This window comes from Myxocyprinus asiaticus, chromosome 12, assembly GCF_019703515.2.
Source record: "Myxocyprinus asiaticus isolate MX2 ecotype Aquarium Trade chromosome 12, UBuf_Myxa_2, whole genome shotgun sequence".
In the NCBI taxonomy this organism is placed as follows: Eukaryota; Metazoa; Chordata; class Actinopteri; order Cypriniformes; family Catostomidae; genus Myxocyprinus; species Myxocyprinus asiaticus.
Genome location: NC_059355.1, coordinates 35,711,630 through 35,729,018, shown reverse-complemented (window position 1 = coordinate 35,729,018; position 17,389 = coordinate 35,711,630). Strand labels below are relative to the sequence as shown.

At 38.3% G+C, this 17,389-nt stretch overlaps 1 protein-coding gene across 2 annotated transcripts in view; it reads left to right on the top strand.

Moving 5' to 3' along the window:
• The window catches only part of LOC127448824 (signal transducer and activator of transcription 1-alpha/beta-like), a 42,318-nt gene extending 36,902 nt beyond the window's left edge, over nt 1-5,416 (top strand). The window contains exons 24-25 of one of the 2 annotated variants that reach the window (XM_051711645.1): nt 2,246-2,278; nt 2,485-5,416. In XM_051711645.1, coding sequence (XP_051567605.1) covers nt 2,246-2,278; nt 2,485-2,876 — 425 coding nt within the window. In that variant the 3' untranslated portion in view covers nt 2,877-5,416. The remainder of the gene's footprint in view (nt 1-2,245; nt 2,279-2,484) is intronic. The other variant, XM_051711646.1, reaches the window with a different exon arrangement.
• The last annotated feature ends 11,973 nt before the right edge of the window (nt 5,417-17,389 follow it).

The window sequence follows — 17,389 nt, the reverse complement described above, 5'->3', positions numbered from 1 at the left end:
GAATATATCGAAGTCTGTGTATTGAAGCGTCAGCATTGCCCCCGGTGCCGATAAATTCAAATAATTTCCACTGTGAACTTGTTTTCACTGACCTTTCAAAGTGTCATCCAATGATTACCGGGCAATTTGCATATACACAAAGTCTGTCTTGGCAATGACAGGTTCAACTTTAGAGCAAATTTTTGCCTCACTACTGATGAAACTAACAAGAAACTTTTAGAAACGGTCAAACTATATGAAGAGATATTTAATGTCTCAATATCTCAAATATTTTGTATCCATAAGTTTTTACCTTATTGCTTCCAAGCATCCAGACTCCAGAGACCTCGTTTCTTGAACTAATTTAAATTCGCCAAGAACATTTTAAACATTTTTGTAAGCTTGTCTTGTGCAGGGATTATGCACAAGACAAGCTTACAAACTTGAATTTACTTTGGAACAACTTTACAATAAATATGTAGAATTGCATGAATGCTTAAAAGTAGGGCAGAAAGTTAATGCATGTGATAATTAAATGTGTTCAGTTTAGGGCTGAACAGTTTATCAAAATAAAAGGGAAATTGCATTAAGCCTAGTGCAATTTATTAAACCCTCCAAAAGGCTGCAGTTTTATTAGCTAAATATACATATAGTCTTCATAGACATGGCCCTAACATGATACGGTAAACTTGTAAACCGTGAACGGCCAACACAAACTCCATCAATCTCAGGAGTGTTTTGAATTTGGTTTGCTATTAGTGTGCGGTGCGTTTTTTTTTTGTGCTACGAAATCACTTTTTCATGTAATTCCAGATATTCTTGTTATAACGTGACACTGAGGCACAGAGGAGAAGGGGGCATTTTCCCAGATTGTGAATGAGGAGCGATTCAAAAACACTACGCAAGAAACACAAATGTATTCAGTTCACCTTCAAAATAAAGGCTTGAGGGTTTAACGGGACCAATTCATATGAACATAAAAAATTATGACATATTATATTTGTACTTCAATAATTCTTATTCAGTACTAGACTACAGTAATGTAGACTAATATCTGAGTTTGTTTCTTAAATCTGTTAAAAGTGATCATGAGTTTGTACAATAAATTTAGTATCTGTGGTTAAATATTGTTCATATTTATTGATATGTTGGTACATTTACCAATTTTATATATAGTTATATTTATGATTGAATATTCTTCCATTAACACATTTAGTGGAAAACTATAAGTGGAAAACATGCCTTGAGTGTTAAATTTATATATGTTTTACTGACAATCAGTGTTACATGTTTTAAGGCCTTGTTGAATGTGTGCTTCAGGCTAGCTGTATAGATTTATCCCTTATATATTTTAGCTGTTAAAACAGCTGAAATCACTCATAATACTCCACATATTCTTCAGATCAGTCTAATAATTGCAGTCATGCTGTATAATGGTGTGGGGGTAAAACAGTCCCACACTGAATTTAGAGGTGAGATTCAGTGTCTCATATCTTGTCACTGAATTGCTTGCATTTTTCAACAAAGTCTTCTTTTATCCACTATTCAAATGGCTTATAAAAAAATATAAATTCTTGAAATTCTGTTTTTATATTAATTTAACCCCACTATAAACCACGGTTTTAACCCCACTATAAACCACGGCCACATAGATACCCGGTGTTGCCGATTTGTGTTAATGCTAAGCATTGGGTGTTATCCTATTAAGGATTCTCCTAGCTGTGGGTGTAAATTAATTCTTGAAACTTTTATTTTTATAGATGGGGTTTGAAGTCACAAGTTTTTTGTTTGTTTTATTTATTTATTTATTTATTTTTTATATATATCATTGCATTTTTTTCCAAGAAAAACTGGATAATGTTGTGCTGGAAAAAGATGACTTGGGTAGCTTGAGAGCGCTGCAAAAGTGCTTAAATTTCATTCTTAAAAAGCTGTGCAAACCCTGCATGTGGAGAGCAAAGCAGCGCTTGACGCTAGCATTCTGCAGAGCGTTGACGCCCTGACCTGAGTCATGTGGAAGCCGCTTAACATAAATGTATCATTCTTTGTGTGTGGAAGCTTGTTGACTTAACTCTTCAGGTTGCACGCCATTCTCTTGAACTGACTTTCTTAAAGTGATAATTCACCCAAAAATGAAAATTATCTCGTTATTTACTCTGTCTCAGTCACCATTCACTTCCATTCCATCTTTTTCCATACAATGAAAGTGAATGGTGACTGAGGTAGTCAATCCCTAACGTAATTTTTTTTTTTTTTTTCCCCACAGAAGATAGTCATATGGGTTTGGAACAACATAAGGGTGAGTAAATAATACAAAATTATTTTTAGGTAAACTATACCTTTAAATTGTTAAAATGCATGTAATGCCTAATGCTCAGTTATTCGAGTCCACCAAAGAAGGAATGTGTCAGAACTGAAAGAATCTGCTATTGTTGTGATACTGCACTTATTGGGTTTATAATATCTCCTTATTTCTCCTTTCCTTCATTAAAAAAAAAAAAAAAGACCCTCCCATTTCTGAGATGGCCAATGAGGTCATGCTCCAAGGGCCTGAGAATTCACCCATGCTCTCCAGCTCTACCATTGATGCTGACTTGCTTAACAGCATTTTAGAGGATGAATTCAGTGTTCCACAAGCATTCCCAGAGACCGATTCCAACATTTCATCACCATGCTTCCAAGACTCTCTTCCCATGGCTAGTGTAGATGTCCTCTTTCCAGAAGCATTCTCTCCTCCTGACACTGATGTTAGTATAACATTGCAAGAGTTCCTAAATGAGCCGAACATCCTGAATGGAATGAACCCTTGTTTCCTGCAGGAGGAGCCAGAGGCCTCCATCCCTGATCATGGTCTTCAAGATTTTGGTTTCCCTTTTAACAAGCCACTGACACCCTGAATTTGACCCATTTAACTTAAACCCATGACCTAATTGGACAACTCACAGTTTCATATTAAACATTTTAACTTAACCTTTTCTTCTTGCAGTCTTAATTGTGTCAAGTTGCATCATTGCAAGCATCATTGCAAGCCAGTGATGTAACATGCTTATCACAACTCATAACTTCATTTACAATATTAATTTCATTTATTTAGCCTTCCATTTATATATCAGTCTGTTCTTACATGTATCTGTTACTGGTATATGTTCTCTGTTTTAACAGAAGCAAGCCTTTTGACCCATCCAAATAAAAAAACAAAGACGGCACTCTGGGATGAGGTCATGTGACCCATCCCGACCATTCGTAAGCTGCTAGTAATTAGAGGGGGGAAATGTTTTATTGAAAACAATTCAAACTATATCACCGTACTTTTGTTTTAGAAGAGTATGCAGACTGCCTGGGTACGTCAGTGAGTATTGATGCTGACTACCACCCCTGAATTCGCGAGTCCAGTGCGTGCTGAGAGACTCCAGCCAGGTCTCCTAAGCAACCAAATTGGCCCTGTTGCTAGGGAAGGTAGAGTCACATGGGGTAACCTCCTCGGAGGTTATTCTCCGCGGAGATTAGCGTGAAGCCTCCACACGCGCTACATCTCTGTGGTAACGTGCTCAACAAGACACGTGATAAGATGCGCGGATTGACAGTCTCAGACGCGGAGGCAACTGAGATTCATCCTCCACCACCCGGATTGAGGCGAGTCACTACGCCAAAAGGGGAGGGAAAAAGATGAATTTGCGGACATTTCAGTTATATTGACTGTGTGTGTAAAAATACAAACCCCTACTATTTGATCCAAGTAATGATTAGTTTTTTGCAAGTCAAAACAGTAGTTTGTAGAGATTTTTATTGAAGAGATATAATTTGATAGTTTAAGCTGTGAACTTTATTAAGTCCCTATTAATGTGTTAATAGATGTCAGCACCTTCATGCCAGTCAGCCACTGCTTCCCATGCAATTTTTAAAGGCATGTCATGTACAGCACTGTCAGTTCTGTGGTCACGTTGTGCATATATTTATGATTGTAGAACAAACTAAAAGTAACCTATGGAATTGTAAACTTTTAAGAAGTGTAAAACACATGAAAATGTCTTTACAAGAGCGTTTTTGATCTTTTGTATCCCTTGGTTTGGAATTTGGGAATTTGCAAACCTTAAAAGAGACACAGTTGTATTAGTTGTTGAGATGTAATCCCTTAATGTTACACTGAGGGGAACAATTATCATTATGCTACTACAGTAGTCTTTTAATACTAAGGTTATGCTTTATCTAAGTTCTGCATCTTTGGATTATTTGTTAATGAGAAACAAACATAGCTTAATGTTGCCCTAAAAATGATCTGTGAGTAAAATTATTTTAATTATTATTTTTTTTGCCTCTTAAAAACATTAACCTTATCATTTGTATTTTGTCATTTATAGTCAATCATATTTTACACCAATATTGAGTTGGCACAATGTAGAGAAGTGCCAGGAAATGTTTTTGAATATTTTGTTTGGAGTCAGTTGGATTTTTTTCTTTCTTTTTTTTTTTCTTTTTTTACTTGAGTTAATCATTTAAAAGGGAATAAGATGGTTTTTACTAAATTGCACAACTTCAAGAATATAGAAATGTTGGATTTTCCTGTTTCCTGGATAGGCGAGTAATCAGTTAGAAAGTTTTGATTAGTCATACACTGTTGTTAGTTTGGGAGTGGTACTTTTTCAGCACTTAAATGAATGTTCCGGTTTCAATACAAGTTGAGCTCAATCGACAGCATTTGTACCATAATTGATTACCATAAAGATAAATTTAGACTTGTTCCTCCTTTTTAAAAAAAAAAAAAAAAAATTGAGATTACAGTGAGGCACTTACAATGAAAGTAAATGGGGGGCCAATTTTTGAACAGTAAAATACTCACTTTTTCAAAAGTATAGCCGCAAGACAAACAATATGCTTGTAAACATGGTTTTAGTGTGATAAAATCACAAACCATTTCTGTGTAAAGTTACAGCCAATTTTGCAACTAATGTCAACAAACCCTAAAATGACTGTAAAAACTACAATTTAAACAGCTTTACAACTCAGATAATACATGAGTTTTAATAGAAGAATTAAAGTACATTTATAAAATTATAATCTTCAAATTTCTGCCTATTAACCCTTGAAAAATTGGCCCCATTAACTTCCATTGTAAGTGCCTCACTGTAATCTCGATTTTTGTTTTTTTAAAGAAAAGGAGGAACGTGTTGAAATTAATTTTTGTGGTAATCAACATTGTGCCACAAATGCTGTCGATTGAGCTGAACCTGGAACATTGTATTTTATCATCTTAAGCTGAAGACAAATTCTCTTGATCTTTTGTGTTCCTGTTGAAATATTTTTTTATTGTATTTGTTTTATAAATCACAAATTAGTTTAGTATGTGTTGTCCCGAATGTCCTGTCTCGGTTGAATTGATTTGTCAATCCACAATAAAAACAGTGAATTGTTCTAGTAATTCCTGGGTGTGACATGGTAATGGCTATGTGTGACATTTTTTGTCTTAAAAAAAAATAGCTTCAGTGTCATATGCTAGAATGTCCATATTAATAATCCTTCAAATTAATTTGAATTAAATTGTATGATTTATGATAACGCTGTCCTTGCAGATGGCAGAGAATTGCACTTAAGATTAAAGGCACTAGCACGGAATGCTTCTGATTTCTTGCCTATCTGAAATGACTTTTTGTGTCCGAATCTGAAAAAAATAAAATAAATCCAAACTATTTTTCCCCCCCAATGATTCACACAAAATATAGCACTGGTATGATATAATAGGTTGTAGTTATTTTTTTATGCATATTTTTATTTATCGTGCACCATCACTTAGTCACCCAAATGAAACTTTCTGTCTTTGTAACATCCCTCTGTTTGTTCCAAATGTTCATTTATGTTCTGAAGCATGTTTTGTGTTTTATACACTCAAAAATCAGTCCAAGAAAATTAATTGTATTGTTATTTAGGATTTATACCGTTTCCTTGATCACGACTCTTTTTTGTTTGAAATGTGAGTTTGTTAGTAATGGTGCAGTATTCACCAAAAAAAATAAAAAATAAAAATACTGTTCTAAAATAACTATAACCATGACATTTATCTGGTCAGGCAGATCTTTTGATATGGCCTCTATATAATGTTGAGATTTTGTGCAAACAGGTTAAAGAAAAGAAAATCTAATGGGTGAACCAGTCAGTATCAATATTCAAATGAATTGCTTGTTAAATTTGACACATATTCCACTGTGTTATGCATACACATTCAGTACAGATATTTGATGATTTACAAATTGGATATGAAACTTTTTAGAGATGATTCAGGAGAATTAGGATGCCCTTTCATAATTATATATATATTTTTTTCTTGTTTTGTTTTGTTATTCAAAATTGCTTGTTTTTATCTTATCTCAGCTTTATCTTCACTGAGTGTGGCTGTGCATTTGTTGCAATGTTAAGAATGCTGAGATTACACAGTTTGAAATGTGTGCCTAGGCTTGTGAAATGCTGGGTTTCCTAGCATTACTGCAGACTTTGTGTGTGTGTCCAGACAAAAGCTGAAATGTCTATTATTTGAGACTTTAAAAATAATGGGAGAACACAGCTCTGTCAAAAATATGAAAACACTGCTGGCTTTATATTTTATTTCAGTAAATGTATTTAAAATGAAGCATTTCACAAATATAGTTGAAGTCAGAAGTTTACATTCACCTTAGCCAAATACATTTAAACTCTTAAAACTTTTCACAATTCCTGACATTTAATCATAGAAAACATTCCCTGTCTTAGGTCAGTTAGGATCACTACTTTATTTTAAGAATGTGAAATGTCGAGGTCATGTGACGCCATGCAAGGATAGGACGTGTGAACGGCGAGCTTTGCTAATTTTAATACTAACAATATTAACTGGTGAGATTCGATACACTCTGTTCCATAACTGTTCTAGAAGGACAATATGTCAAAGAATTCAAAATCCTCGGGCTCTGGAGACATTAAAAGACACTTACGTGCTTAAGCTGACGCCCCTTAGCAGGATGTGAGCCATGGAGTCGATTTAATTGGGGAAGTGCAGCGAGAGATGTTGAACATGTCGGCAATGCTGACGAAGGTCGTTGCTGTCTTGGAGGATCTTGCTGTGATACGTCGATCGTTCACTGTCATGGAAGCGAAATTTACTTGATTTGGTTACAAGAGTGGGGAATGTCAAGAAATGGATCGATTATTTAGAGTCAGCAGAGAGGGAATTATCTGCTAATCCGCTAGCGACCAAGGTGGATTTGGAGCATGTCTGGGAGAAGTTAGAGGTCATGGAGAACCGTAGCCGGCAGAATAACGTCCGTATCGTCGGAATTCCAGGGGGCGAAGAGGGACAGAATACGATGAAATTCCTGGACGGGCTCTTTCCGAATCTGCTTGACATAGCAGGCCATAAGCTGGAAATCGAACAAGCTCACAGGGTTCCGGCTCGGAGATTCACTGAGGGAGGCAGGCCCCAATCAATTCTGGCCAAATTTCTGAGATCATCTGATAAAGATCCTGTGTTACGTGAGGCAAGGATAAAGGAAGGCTTTCTTGGAAGAACCACAGCATTTTCTTGTTCCCAGACTTTGCGAATTCAATGAGAGAAACGTGATCGATTCAAGGAATACAAGAAACTCTTACATCAATGGAAGGTCGCTTTTGCACTGATATTCCCGGCCAAATTGATAATAGATGCTAAGGATGGCCGTAAAACCTTCACATGCCCACAGCAAGCAATGTCCTTCATAAAGTCAGTGGAGTGAGTAAGTTATCTTGTGGTACTCACATTGCATCCGAGTGGACCGGCTCACTGAACATTCACTTGACTGACCGAGGAAACGGAGCGCCTTTTTGTTTCTTTTTGTGCTGGTTCTGCCTAGCGGCTGGAGTTTGTTTTGTGGAATAACACTCCTTCAGGACAGTTTGTGGATGAATCTGCACATTCTTTGTGCTTATGCCTCCTATTGTCTGGAGTTTGTTTTGTGGAATATTTCTTGCAGGACATTGGAGTGATTGTCATTTGTTGCACTCAGGTAACAGCCGAATGGGCCAGCTTACTGAACATTAGTTTGACTGCCTGAGGAAACTGAACGTCTTTTTGTGTGTGTGTGTGTGTGTGTGTGTGTGCTGGTTCCGCTAGCAGCTGGAGCTTTTTTTGTGGAGAAACACACCGTCGGAACAGTTATGTGGATGAATCAATACATTCTTTGTGCTTATGCCTCCTATTGGCTGAAGTTTGTTTTATAGATTATCTTCTGTTGTGTAATTCTGTCTCACAAATTTGTATAGAAGCACCAGACTTGAGCAATCCGACAGCAAAGTTGTCACGGGGGCTCTCGTAGGCGTGTATGGACTGTTTGAGTTTAGAAGGATGGACGCCAGTTGGCGCTGTCATGTGCGGGGTTAATGCGCACGTTTTTCTTTTTCTTTTTTTTTTTTTTTTTGTTCTAGGGGAAGTTCGGGGTTTGATTGCACTAATGTTGAAATGTGGTCTTTATAATTTTATTTTTGACATACAATCTATTTTTTCTGATATATCAAAATGTCAAATGTTAATATGAGTGGATTGTCTCTCTCCACGTGGAATGTGAATGGGTTGTGGCACCCCATAAAAAGAAGGAAGGTTATTTATTTTCTTAAAAGTAAGAAATATGATATTAGTGTTTCTTCAAGAAACATCTTTCCCCACAGGAAGCTGAAAAATTTTGGAAGATATGGGGTGGACGTGTTTTCTTTAGTGCTGGCTCAAGTAAGAGCAGGGGATTCATTTCATTGATGAGTAAAAATCTACAATTCAAATGTCTCAAACAGATTAAAGATAAATTAGGAAGAGTCATTATTGTTTTAGCAGAAATTCAGGGGCAAAGTCTTATTTTGGCTAATATTTACGCACCTAACGCTGATGATCGGGGCTTTTTTATAGATCTTGAAGGGAGGTTGCAAGTTGCTGGCACCCCTCATGATATAATATTGGGAGGAGACTTTAATCTTTTGATTGACTCAGTCCTCGATCATAGTGAAGCAAAAGTGTGTAAGCCCCCTAGAGCAACACTGTTGCTTCACAGGATGTGTAAAAAATCTTGGTCTTACAGATATTTGGAGACTTTTGAACCCATTTGGTAGGGACTGTAATTTGTTTTTTCATCAGTCCATAAAATGTATTCTAGAATAGATTTTATTTTTTATATTTAAGTCCCTCATTTCATCTGAAACATAGTCTCAGATCACGCCCTGGTGAGTTTAGAGGTGTGGCCACATATGGAGAAAAATAAATCGTATAGTTGGCGCTTTAATGTATCCCTTTTGCAAAATCCTGAATTTCAACAAATGTTAAAGGCCGAAATCAATGTTTATATGGAGACCAACTGGTCCTCATTATCCTCTGTGGCACTTAAGGCAGTTCTTAGGGGTCAGATCATATAGTATGCCTCATTCATCTAAAAATCCAAAGCACAAGAACACTTGGAGTTGGAAGGAAATATTAAAAGTGCCAAGGCAGAACTGAAGCATCGAATGTCATCTGATGGCCTCAGAGAATTGACCCGATTGAAATACAGATATAATACTATTTTGTCACGGAAGGTGGAGTTTTGGCTATTCAGGGCAAGACAGTCATACTTTGAGTCGGGGGACAAAGCAGGAAAATTTCTGCACTCGAGGAGCTTGGCGAGGTAATTAAGGTCTTGCCTACAGGCAATGCTCTGGGGCCAGATGGCTTTGCCGCTGAATTTTTTAGATCTTATGCTACAGAACTGGCTCCACTTTTGTTGGAAGTTTATACGGATGCATTAAAGAATGTAAAGCTTCTGCCAACCATGACACGAGCCCGGATCAGTCTGATTCTTAAAAATGATAAAGATCCAAGTGAGTGTAATAGTTACCGTCCAATTTCCCTGATCCAGCTAGACGAAAAAATATTGTCAAAAATTTTGGCTAACCGATTAAGTAAAGTTATTACATCTCATACATATAGATCAGGTGGGGTTTACTCGGTGCTGAAAAAACTGATAACATTCTGATAACATTAGGCGTTTCATCAATATTATGTGGTCAGTGGCCTGGGTAGTGCAGTGAGTAAAGACGCTGACTACCACCCCTGAAGTCCCAAGTTTGAATCCAGGGCATGCTGAGTGACTCCAGCCAGGTCTCCTAAGCAACCAAATTGGCCCGGTTGCTATGGAGGGTAGAGTCACATGAGGTAACCTCCTCGTGGTTGCTATAATGTGGTTCACTCTCAGTGGGGCGCGTGGTGAGTTGTGCGTGGATGCTGCGGAGAATAGCATGAGGCCTCCACACACACTCTGTCTCCGCGGTAACGCGCTCAAGCCACGTGATAAGATGCGCGGGTTGATGGTCTCAGATGCAGAGGCAACTGATATTTGTCCTCCGCCACCCGGATTGAGGCAAGTCACTACGCCACCATGAGGACTTAGAGTGCAATGTGAACTGGGCATTCCAAATTGGGGAGAAAAAAGTGAGAGGAAAATTTTCAAGGCTTTGGATATCTTTTTATATCCTTTTCCATCTTTATAAAGTTCCATTACCTTGTTACACAGGTCTTTTGACAGTTCTTTTCTGCTCCCCATGGCCCAGTATTTAGCCTGCTCAGTGCATCCATGTGAGAGCTAACAAACTCATTGACTATTTATACACAGACACTAATTGCAATTTAAAAAGCCACAGGTGTGAAAAATTAACCTTTTAATTGTCATTTAAACCAGCGTGTGTCACCTTGTGTGTCTATAACAAGGCCAAACATTCAAGGGTATGTAAACTTTTGATCAGGGCTATGTGGGTGATTTCTGTTATCATTGTGATTTAAAAAGGAGCCAAACAACTATGTTATAATAAATGGCTTCATATGATCACTATCCTTAAATAAAAGACAGTTTTTTGCATGATCAGTCATATTTTCAAAATCAATGCCAAAATTTCACAATTTCTACCAGGGTATGCAAACTTTTGAGCACAACTGTATATATATATATATATATATATATATTAGTGCTGTCAATCGATAAAAAAATCTAATCGAGTTAATCACAGTCATGTGCTTTACTTGTAAACCTGCAGTGTTGAAATAAATAAATGCATGACAAACTGGTTTAAGGAAACAGATTCTTCAGTTTTATTATCTCAACCATTAACATTTATTTATCAAGTGTTCAATAATAATCTCTTAATTTGTTGAGGCATCCATATGAACTGCAGACATATTTAGCAGAAACCAACAACTGTTACAAAGTAATGTATGCTACAAAGTCACAAATAGCTTACCTGTAAATTTTTTGCATAGTAACATCAACTCAAATGAATGCAACAATAAGTATGCCTATTATAGAAATGGAATGCCATAATGTCTGTGAAGAGACAGAGTGAACATCTCTACATTCTTGGTTAAAGATTATTACTTCAAACAGTGTGCATCTGTGCAACATCCCACCTGTCAACCAATCATACAGTCTACTCTTCTTTCAACCAGTTGCTCAGGCAGACTAGCTTGTTCAAATTTTCAGATGATAGAGCTGACCTCTTCTTCTGCAGGATGTGGCCTGCCAAAGAGAACAGTCTCTCACATGGCACTGTTGAGGCAGGTGTAGCCCAGTACCTTTTTGCAATATGGGCCAGCTAACCATTTGCACCTGCTTGTGACTACCATCACTGTAGTGGACATGTTTCTATGCTGACACAGGGCTCTGCCTTGTACCTCTCTAGAGATTTATCTGTGGACAGTACCTCATCATCAGACTCTGACTCTGATCCCATCAGTAGGAGGGCCATCTTCTTCTTTGGTGGCTCTGGCTCCACTTTTTCTCCAGAGGTCTGTGGTGCAGGTTCTCTATCCTTCAACATCTCGCTCAGCTTTTGCCACACCTCTCCCCTCTCTGCTCTGGGCAAGCACCTAAGGTCCTTGAACCTAGGATCTAGAGCGGTTTCTACCTTTAACCACCGCAGGTTTGAGTTCTTTCGCCCATTGAGGTCCTTTGTGAATGCAGCCTTGAAGCACACTATGTAGGCAGGGTCAACATCAGAGACCTCCACTGTACGCAGGAGATGACATAGTGCAGGTAGCACCACGGAGTAGGATACATACTTTTCACCACCTAGGAGCTCAGTGATGTACCTACAGTGCAAACACAGCACCACACAATTGACTTAATGACTACAGTTTTCATGCAGATGGCATCTGTTTAGGGTATAGGCCTTAAATTATGTCTAGATGACTTACAAATTACTTATTTTTATCAGTAAAATTGGAGAAGACAGAGAAATCACTTTACCTGCAGGTTTCCAGCAACGTTTCCAACTTTGCCAGCCTGTTATATTCAGCTGAGGTTAGCATGGCTAAGTTGTGCTTCTGCTGTGCCAGCATTGCTTTCAGTGGATCTTTGTTGTGTTGAATCCGTCTTATCATTTCAGGAGTTGAATTCCAGTGTGTCGGTACATTCTGGATGAGGGACTCCTCTATTAGTCCATGAGAGGCTTGCTGAGCTTTCAGCTCTGTTGTGTTTGCGGGACTGTGTCTGAAGTGTCCGACTGTTTTACGGCACTTGGCTAAAACGCTGTCAAATCCGCTGTCCCGTAAAGCTGCGGTGATCACCCTTTGTATCATGTGCACCAAACACTGCACATGCTCGAATGGTAGACTCCTTGCAGTGGCAATCATATTGTGAGTGCTGTCTGTTCCTATGGTTGTGACCTTGCCCGTTATCTCCCACTCATTTGCAACTTTGAGAAACTGGCTAGCGCATGCTTCGGCAAAATGCCTTTCTTCTGTTTTTAACGCCTAAAGTGAATGAGTGCAGCTGCCAGTTGTCATCGATTAGGTGTACTGTTACACTGAGGTAGTTATGGTTACTTACTGATGTCCAGTGGTCTCCAGTAAGTGCAATAAAAGTACCTTCTGCCAACTGCCTCACTTTCGTAGCATTATCAACATTGTACAGTTCATGTATTCTCGTAACAATAGTTCCCCTCGAAGGTAGCTTGTATGATGGGTCACCTGTGGCGATCTGAATGATGTCTTGAAGCCCCCGGTCTTGAACTATGTTGATGGGCCTGCAGTCTGTGGCAATCCATTTAGCGATTGTACTGGTTAGCTTTGCTGTTGTCTTTTTGTTGACAAACTTGCCCCGGCTGTACTCCGCCAGTGTCGTTTGATGAGCACGGCTTGTTGACCCTGTCTCAGCACTAGCATCTTTTGCTAAAATCAGCAAAAATGTGTTTTGCCCGAAAATGGTACTTCAAACTTGTCGTGCTTCGGTGGAAGGACAGTTCATCACTGCAATAAGTGCGTACAACTTTGGTTTTATCAAAACTTCCATCTGGAAGCTTTTTATAACGAAACTTGCCGTTCAGCAGTGCGGACACCGTCTCCTCTGTCATCATATTACTCGCGTTTGTCGTGCCCTTATCACACAAAGCTAGGTAACCATCCATGCTGCGATTATGGGAAGAAGTTGGGGTCAAACTTGATCAAATGATTAATTTGCGTGAAAAAAATAATGCGTTAAAATTTTTAGAATAATCGCATGCATTAACACGTTAACGTTGACAGCCCTAAAATATATACATATATAATTTTTTTTTTTTCTTAAGTTGTGACCACAGGGATATTTGTTGAGGGTCAGGGTGGGATTGGGAGGGGGAAAGGGAATAATGGGGGTTATAGTTGATTCTATGAATATATGTTTTGCTTTTCTGTTTCAAATGTGTGAATCAATAAAAAGGGTTAATCAGAAGAATGTGAAATGTCAGAATAATAGTAGAGAGAATTATTTATTTCAGCTTTTATTTCTTTCATCACATTCCCAAGCACTTTGTTAGTATTTGGTATCATTGTTTAACTTGGGTAAAACATTTTGGGTAGCCTTCCACAAGCTTCTCACAATAAGTTGCTGGAATTTTGGCCCATTCCTCCAGATAGAACTGGTGTGACTGAGTCAGGTTTGTGGGCCTCCTTGCTTGCACATGGTTTTTCAGTTCTGCCCACAAATTTTCTATCAGATTGAGGTGAGGGCTTTGTGATGGCCACTCCAATGCCTTGACTTTGTTGTACTTAAGCCATTTTGCCACAACATTGGAGGTATGCTTGGGGTCATTGTCCATTTGGAAGACCCATTTGCAACCAAGCTTTAACTTCCTGGCTGATGTCTTGAGATGTTGCTTCAATATATCCATGATGCCATCTATTTTGTGAAGTGCACCAGTCCCTCCTGCATCAAAGCACCCCCACAACATGATGCTGCCACCCCCATGCTTCATGGTTGGGATGGTGTTCTTTGGCTTGCACGATGTACGAGCTGGGAGTTTACTGCTTCCTTCACTCATGCGATGTTTTATTTCATGCTGAATGTAATAAATTACTTTTTGACAAATCATTACTTGATTAACAAAATAACATATAGAGAGGCAAAACATACAGATACATTTTAAAATGTACTCTTTATTTGATAAAATGTGTTTACTCTTTATATTAACACACAATATATATTAAAAATGACAAACAGAATGAAGATTTATTGTATTAATATATTATTTAATAAGAATAACAAGTAAGGCCCAAGTATTTTAAAATTTCATATATGACGTTGATTCTGCAACAGCCCCAGAGCTCCGACACTCGGTGTATACGTCAGCATCCAAATCACTCATTTTGTTCTCTTACTGCCGAGATATAGTGCACTAACTGCCATTCACTATATAGGAAATAGTGAATGAGTGAATGATTTCAGACACAGCCAGTCTCTCTTCACCATATGAACGCCTCGTGCCCGCACATCTCACGCGCGTGCCCTGCGCCCTCACTGTGCATGTACAGAAATGCTGCCTGTTCGTGCTCCAGTTGTCAATCACGCGAATGGCAGAGCAAAAGGCATTTATTTACACTTAACTTGGATGTTTACATGTTTACATTTATACAGTTAATCCACCCAAAGTAGCTGTAATAGTTGTCAGTCCCCCTGCAAGAGCACGGGTTAATACGTAAATACTGCTCATGACATGCAGGACACGGGACAAAGCGCACTGATATATTGCTGCACTGATTTAAAAATATACACTTAAAAACTGATGTCATTAGAGCCCAGTTACAGAATCACCCAGAAAATGACCATCACATTACACAGAAAAGCCCGCGTTAGGATTAGAGCCAAAACTTACCTCAGCGTGCTGCCTTAAATTGGAGCTGTGATTTTAATCTTGAAATATCAGCTTGTCTTGGCATTAAATGAAGGCATTGCATGATGAAACTATTCTTTTTTTTCACTGTGCGGAGTGAAGAAAGTTTTTCACTTTGAAGAGTTTGATGCTGCAGCAGTGAATGAGTGACAGTCTGACAGCAGCTCAGCACGCGCAGCTGTATGAACTTCCGCTCTCGTAAAAGTCCCATTCAATAATCTCTCAATAAATTACACATTAATTAAAATTAATCCCAGTATTGTAATGACAGGAATGCCACCTATTGTCAAGAAGTAAATGTAAAAAAAAATCATTAGAAATTTACTTGAGTGAGAGTAAAAAGTACACACTTTTAAACCTACTTTAAAAGTAAAAAATTTTTTTCAAAAAGTTACTCAAGTAAATGTAACGGAGTAAATGTAGCGCATTACTACCCACCTCTGGCCAGATCTCAGGGAAACAAATACCAGTTCACCTACAGAGGAGAGGTCCTACAGTACAGCACCAGCTACAGCTATCTGGGCATTGAGTGAAAAGGCTCGGAGGGCATTTAATGCAGTTAAATCATGATTCAGCCATATGAAATTACCAATTAAAACACTGATTAAATTATACAACTCAATCATTAAAGCAATTCTATTAAATGGATGTGAAATTTGGGGACCGGTTTTACATTTTCAAAATTGGGATAAAACTGCAGTAGAAAACATTCAGCTGGAATTTGCAAAGAATATTTTGGGGGTACATAGAGGCTGTTCCAATACTGGCTGCAGGACTGAATTAGGCTTATATCCCCTAAACATTGAAATACAGAAGAGATCTGTTCAATTCTGGCATCACCTCCATCAGTCTGATCCCAAGTCTATAAAATATAAAGCCCTCCTTGCCAGTGAGATCCCACCAGTGTCTCATCCTCTAAATACACTGGCTCTTAAACTAGTTAATGAAACTAAACCTGTGAATGACTCCAGGCACAACTCTAAAATCTTTTTTTTTTCCCCAATTTGAAATGCCCAATGTGCTCTAATTCCTCGTGGTGGTGCAGTGACTCACCCCAATCCGGGTGGCGGAGGACGAATCTCAGTTGCCTCCGTGGCTGAGACTGTCAGTCCGCGCATCTTATCACGTGGTGTTGAGCGCATTACCGCGGAGACGTAGCACGTGTGGAGGCCCACGCTTTTCTCCGCGGCATCTGCACACAACTCACCACGTGCCCCACCGAGAGCGAGAACCTCATATTATAGCGACCACGAGGAGGTTACCCCCATGTGACTCTACCCTCCCTAGCAACCGGGCCAATTTGGTTGCTTAGGAGACCTGGCTGGAGTCACTCAGCACTCCCTGGATTCGAACTCGTGACTCCAGGGGTGGTAGTTGGCGTCAATACTCGCTGAGCTACCCAGGCCCCTCCTAAAATCATTATTAAAGACTTTGAGAAAAATCTAAAAGTTATTCATGATAAAACATTAAAAACTCAATTTGACCTCCAAAACAAACTCCAGTGTTATTTGGCCCGAAATAGAACCACAAAATTGGCAAACTACTTATCAATGAAACAATTTAAAGAGAGAAAAGTCCTCTCAAAATACAGATTAAGTGATCATGATCTATAAATAGAAAGAGGAAGACATAAGAAAGCCTGGACGCAGAGAGAGCAGAGAATATGCAGACACTGCGATCTAAAGCAAATAGAGGATGAGAAACACTTTCTTCTCATCTGTCCCAAGTACCACATTGTGAGAGAAATGTTTTTCCCCAAATTGGAAACACTGAATCCATCATTCCTTATACTCAGTGATACAGAGAAAATCCCCTATATACTTGGAGAGGACCACAGCACAGCCACACTAGCTGCTAAATATGTGTCTGCCATTCACACTGTTAGACATGACTAATTCACTGTTTACATTTAATTCATATTGTATATATTCTCCTATTTTGCATATTCTGTATATCTTCTTATTCTATTTAATCATTCTTAGTATTTAAATGTTTAAATTGTCTTTTTTTATTACTACTAATTGTTGTATTTATTATTGTAGTATTATCTTATTTAAAACAGTTTATTTACATAACCTTAAAATGCTTTAGCAATACTATACTCCAATTGTCATGCCAATAAAGCTGAATTGAATTGAATTGATAGACATATTTATATAATACATTTAGTGAAGAAAAAAATAATTATCCTTCTAAAGATACTAAAGAATTGTGCAAATATTCCTCAAGACTTTAAAAATGCAGAAAGGGATTCTTATTT